Source organism: Physeter macrocephalus, chromosome 4 (assembly GCF_002837175.3).
Source record: "Physeter macrocephalus isolate SW-GA chromosome 4, ASM283717v5, whole genome shotgun sequence".
Classification (NCBI taxonomy): Eukaryota; Metazoa; Chordata; class Mammalia; order Artiodactyla; family Physeteridae; genus Physeter; species Physeter macrocephalus.
Genome location: NC_041217.1, coordinates 24,255,731 through 24,261,730, shown reverse-complemented (window position 1 = coordinate 24,261,730; position 6,000 = coordinate 24,255,731). Strand labels below are relative to the sequence as shown.

The 6,000-nt window shown below is 52.2% G+C and overlaps 1 protein-coding gene across 1 annotated transcript in view; it reads left to right on the top strand.

The window, feature by feature from the left end:
* PARP1 (poly(ADP-ribose) polymerase 1) overlaps nt 1–6,000 on the top strand; it is a 58,456-nt gene that overhangs the window by 28,454 nt on the left and 24,002 nt on the right. Inside the window, exons 8-10 of the mRNA XM_024130640.3 lie at nt 3,050–3,194; nt 4,839–4,979; nt 5,671–5,913. Of these exons, the coding sequence (XP_023986408.1) occupies nt 3,050–3,194; nt 4,839–4,979; nt 5,671–5,913 (529 nt within the window). The remainder of the gene's footprint in view (nt 1–3,049; nt 3,195–4,838; nt 4,980–5,670; nt 5,914–6,000) is intronic.

Sequence of the window (6,000 nt, the reverse complement as noted above, 5' to 3'; positions counted from 1 at the left end):
GTGCGCGGTGACTGTCCCGGTGGAGTGTGGGAGGCCCTCCGGGTGAACACCTGCTGGTATTAACTGGGAGTGAAATTCCATAGTCGTGTTGCATGGGCATTGCCATCGAGGTCGCCGCTTGCGGGGACAGGAAGGGGCAGGCGCTCAAGGACCGAGGTGGACTGCACATCTGCCTCGTGTGTTCATGCCACAAACTTTGGCCCGAGGAGCCCTCTCTGCTGCGAGGGCTGTCTCCCCTGCAGGCCCTGCCCTGCCGTTCCTCTGGTGCAGAAACAGTGGATGTTCTGGGTTCTCCCTTTGTTTCTAAGTCACCGAGGGAAAGGGGAGCTGCAGGAACCCTCATGCGTGGAGATAAAGTCTCATAAAGCACAAAAATGCAAGCTCCAACTGTAAACCACCTTCTCCAGGGAATGTTAGGAACCTCAGGGCAGTCCCTCCCTTCTTTTTTAGCGAGTGGAGTCCGTGCAATTTCTTCATCCCACATTGGTAAATGTCCTCTCCTGTAGCTGCTCCTTTCCTCCTTGACTTGCTTCTCTTCTTCACTGGCTTCAGATCTTGGACCGAGTGGCCGACGGCATGGTGTTCGGTGCCCTCCTTCCCTGCGAGGAATGCTCAGGCCAGCTGGTCTTCAAGAGCGATGCCTATTACTGTACCGGGGATGTCACTGCCTGGACCAAGTGTATGGTCAAGACACAGACGCCCAACCGGAAGGAGTGGGTGACCCCAAAGGTAAGTGGGGGTGTGGATCCTGGGATATATTTGCAGAAAAACCTGGTCCCATCTTCTGGGCTTGTCCACACTCCAGGTCACCACGACTGCAGGGCAGAGTTTCTCAGACCTCTTTACATCGAGGCCATCCTCAGAATCAGATTATAGAATTATGTCCTTGGTTCTGTACATTTGCAAACTACACAGATGTAGTACCAAAGCACTTCCAGCTGGAGCACAGGTTTGTCCAACTGGTGTAAAATCTTCTTGCTTGCAAAGACCGTGTGTTACTTTAATTTCTGTTTATCAAGTGGCTACCCTCTGCCAGGCACTGTTCTGGGCACAAGGGACACGGTGGTGAACAAATGGTAATTCCTGCCTTTATGATGGGAGAGTGTTTCTCAGAGCAAGACATTTCCTTGCCTTGGTGCTAGACGGGGAGTTGGGCCCAGAGCTCATGTCTCCTGTTGAGCTCTCTCTCTCTCTTGAATTCTCAGAATGTAAAAAACCTCAGTTGGGGGACCTTGTTTGGAGCCACACCGTTGGGGGAGCCAGCAGTGTCTTGGGGGGCTAGCTGCTGGATGGACTCCCCCGTGCCCTCAGACTCAGTGCGAGCTGGTGCCCCACCACCTGGGGCTGTCATGGGCTCCCTGGCTTGGGATTTGATGTCTGTCAAGTTCCCTCACCGCCCGTGCCTTCTCCCCGGGTGGTTGAGCATTTGGACCAGTGGTACATAGTAAGCGCCCCATAATTGTTGCTTGTGGGTCCTGGTGGCACTTAATCACTTCAGCATCCAGAGCTGAACTCCACTTTCCCGCTTGCCCCTTCCACTCATTCGTTTCTTGCCTTCTCTGTTCACTACCATAATTACTCTATACGTATCTCTGTACTTTTGCTTGCTCGGTTGCTCTACAACAAGTCTGACCTTGTCCTTTCGCCACCCTTAAAACCTTACAGTGATTGCCCATTTCTTCTAGAAATATTTTCCCAGTTTTTCTGAGAATGCCATTGTTACAGGCCCGTTTGTGGTATTTGTATCCCTTTTAATATCTTTAGGAAAAAAGTAAGATCGTGATGTGAACTATTTAGTATTTTATATGTCAGTTGCACTGCATCTATGTATATTTTTAAAGGGTTATTTTAAAACGGGACCTACAGGTGCAAGACATTTTGTCAGGTGGACAGTGCTTGCTGCCCATGCAAATTCATGGATTTACAGACCATGGGTAGGGACTGTGCTGCCCCCAGGGGCTTGGATCACAGAATTACGGTCATCTCCTTAGCTTGAACTCCCCTCCATGATCTGGCTCCAGCTACCTTCTGCAGCCCCTCTTTCTGCCACCTTTTTTCTCCTCACATACCACTCACACCACCCCCCCACACACACACCCCCACACACAAACACACTCCCCCACCCCGCCCCTGACTTGGCAGGTCACTGCCTCCAAGGAGCCCTCCCAGCATTCCCAGTATTGCATCACTTCAGCACACCTCTGGTTTAGAAGCTAGCGCCTATGTAGAAGTTGCCTTCGTGTATCTGTCGGTCAAGGCTGAGCTTCTTTCTCAAAGGCTGAAACTCTTTCTAAACTCACTGTGATGTGTGGCACTGTGTTAGATGCCCAGCATACGTTTTATCCACCAGGCAGTCGTTGACCATGGGTCTAGCAGGGAAGGGCTGTTTCTTGATGGAAAGAAGACTTAGGAGGGTAGGGACCTGGTGCCTGAGCCTGGTGTATGTGATGTTTATTGAGTGACCACTTACAGCACAGCCCATTGTGAATCGCCTGGAATGCCGGTGGACCGTGCTGGTGGCAGAGTTAATATTGAACACTGACTGTTGATGGGCTCCCTGCATTCACAGTCCCTTCTCCTAGGAAGGGAAGGGAATTGCCCTGATTGCCTTTCGGGTAATAATCTCTCTCCCGTGCTCTGGGGAGTCTGGGGGGGCTTTTGGTCATGGAATGGACATAGGACCCCAGGAAGAAGCCTCTTCATTCTTGAGGGGACAACTCCAGAATGAGGCCTGGGGCTTGGAATCAAGTTCCAGCAGTGGTTCCCTGACCAGATTATCAACTGGGTTTTTTTGTTTGTTTTGTTTTTTTTTTTAAGGAAAATATTTTTTCTCTTCAAGCGTCACAGTACTAGCTGTATTATAAATGTAGAAGTACTGCAAATAAGCACCATATCAGCAGTAATACTGTATTTCATACTAAAAGCCTCAGATTTTCCTATTTTGTGTTATTCTTTATCGTAAGAAGAAAAAGATTCTTAAGTTCTTTTCTCTATCAGGTGGTTATTTGAAGGGAAAACTGGTTTCTTAACTAAAACTTACACTCTTTAGGAATTCCGAGAAATCTCTTACCTCAAGAAATTGAAGATCCGAAAGCAGGACCGTATATTCCCCCCAGAGGCCGGCGCCCCGCTGGCGGCAGCACCCCTGCCCTCTGCAGCCTCAGCGCCCGCCACTGTGAACTCCGCTCCCCCAGGTGCAGCTCCGGGCCAGCCTCGGGGAGGAGGGGGGGGACGACTGGGGCCCTGAACTTAGGGTGGAGTGGGTGTCCGTCGGGGTTCTTTGCTGGCTGATCCTGGGGGGAAGCTCTGCCCTTGTTCTCCCCATCCCACCCCCAGCAGGAGGAGGTGGGTTGGGGAGGGGGGCTTCTGAGAAAGGCCAGGGAGACAGTTACCTGCAAGGGGCATTCAGACTCTCCTGCCTGGCTGTGCTACGCTACAGAGCAGCATTCCAGGGCTCAGCTTTGTGCTCCCCACCAGTCATCCTGAGCCGGATGTGATGCTGGGTCTCTGTCGCCTGCAGAGACTTGCCGTACTTGGTGTGATCAGTGTCAGCGAGAAATACTCTACACCAACAAAGACAGTGAGATGAGTTTGTGTTTTGGGGGCAGAAGATACTGCTGTCTTTGTTTACTCGGGGACATGTGGCGTAGTCTAATGGTTATGGCCACTGTGTGCTGGGTGGAGGATGAGGATTCTTCCGTGAACGTGAGCCCAGCAGTGACCTCCCTCCATCCTCTGGGGAGGGGACGTGTGGGTGGTCATCCCGAGTTCACCCTGCTTCTTGCAGCCTGGGTCCAAGAGCAAGTGTGGTGGGCCAGGCGGGGTCGACGTCCAGGCCCTGCCCTGAGGGTCCCTTCCGCTTTCCCCTCACTTGCAGTTCACAGCTAAGTGATTCCGTTCCCTGCGGAGACCTCGGCCAACTTTCAGTTAAACCCTACGTGTATCCCTAGTTGTTCTCCCTCACAGGGACAGCTTAAAGGACTCCTCCCCACAGCATCTCTTGTGGAAATGTGTAACCAGCTGTGTATGTTCCCGTTTGCAACAAACAGAAGGCACACCCCTGACCCAGGTCTTTTCTGGCCCGGGGTCAGTGCTAAATACCTAAAATGCCAGGGTTCTTGGTGCCTGAATCAGTTCTCTCAGCTCAGTGTGGTCATGCTGACCAAAGCTCTCAGTGACTGCCGTGGACAAGCCTACTTTTTTAATTTTTTTTTTTAATTTTTTTTTTTGGCCACACCGCACCGCATGCAGGGTCTTAGCTCTCCAACCAGGGATCGAACCCATGCCCCTTCAGTGGAAGCATGGAGCCCTAACCACTGGACTTCCAGGGAATTCCCCAAGGCTGGTGTTTTTAATGGGGTTGATTAATAAGCATCCTGTGAGAACTGTAGTTTGCTTTTAGGCATGGGGTGAGAACAGAATAACAGAAGGAATTGGGAGTTCACGTGACCCCGGCGTCCCACCCTCTGGCCAGCCTCCTGGTCCTTCCTCGTCTGTCTGTGGAGCAGACCCAGGGCGCCCCCGGCCACCTCTGCTCGAGTCCTGCTGTGGAGCAGTGTCAGTACACGGCTTCTCCCTGGCCGGTCCTTTCTGTGCTGAGGACTGGGTACAGGTTGCTGTCCTGTCCTCTGCTTTCCTGCTACTCTTACTCTTTTCTTCAGTTTACGTAGACTTCTCCTCAAGGAGATCCCTTTCTCCCTGATCAAAGAGGGTGCTGAGGCCGTTCGGGGGCCTTGCAGCCGGTCTGGCTTTTCCCTGGGAGCTGCTGCCTGGTCTCCTGCTCCCACCCTCCACCCCGGGCAGCAGCCCTGCCTAGTGATCCTTTTCTCCCATCCCAGACAAGCCGTTATCCAACATGAAGATCCTGACTCTTGGGAAACTCTCCCAGAACAAGGATGAAGTGAAGGCCACGATCGAGAAGCTCGGGGGGAAGCTGACGGGGACCACCAACAAGGCCTCCCTGTGCATCAGTACCAAAAGTGAGTTCAGTCCGCCTGTGAACCATAGGGAGCCCCGTCTCTCAGGGGTGTGTTGAGAATTAAATGAGGTGAAGTGCCGAGCACAGTGTCTGACACACAGAGGGACCCCAAAAATGTGTCTCTTATCATCGCTGGCATTGTTCAGGTTCTCTGTAAAGGGGTGTGGGCACTTGTACTTGGCATTGCTGCTCTGCGTTGTGGTCTATATTCACATATCTAAAACTGCCAAATAAAGACTGTAGCCTACTCTTCTCACCTTGTTCACAAGATGTTGGTAGGTTTGCCTCCAGACAGAAAGTTCACAGCTTAAGTAGGTTTGGAAAATGCAGAGTTAAACAAAGCTGAACAGGTTTCTTTGCAGGCTTAATGTGCCGACAACTATTGTAAGTCTCCAAGACCAGAAAACAGTAGACCGCTCTTCCCATAGGGATGTGACTTCCTTTCTCTATGTAATACCTGTTAACATCTCGTTCTGTAGAAGGGTTTGGCAACAGCAGCTCTCACTCATCACACCTTAGAAGAAGGGGGATGTTGCTGGTGAGAGACGATTGTTGAAATGAACCTCAAGGCCTCAAGCACTAGATTTTGAAGGAGAGGAGAGCTGTGGGTGACGAGGGTTGGGAAGTACCCAGCGAGTAGTAACTGTATAGTGATTTGAGATTTCAAAGTTCTTTCCCTCCGATTTGAACAGAGGAGGTCGACAAGATGAATAAAAAGATGGAGGAAGTAAAAGAAGCCAACGTCCGCGTCGTGTCTGAGGATTTCCTCCAGGACGTCTCCGCCTCGACCAAGAGCCTTCAGGAGTTGCTCTCAACCCACCTCTTGTCCCCCTGGGGGGCCGAGGTGAAGGCGGAGCCTGTTGAAGCCGTGGCCCCAAAAGGGAAGTCGGGGGCTGTGCTCTCCAAGAAGAGCAAGGGCCCCGTCAAGGAGGAAGGTGAGGCCCCGAGCTGCCCCGCCCTGCCGTGGCCCCATCCTGCCGGGGGCCGTGGCCTCTGCCAGGCTGGCCGGGTCCGCCTGTGCC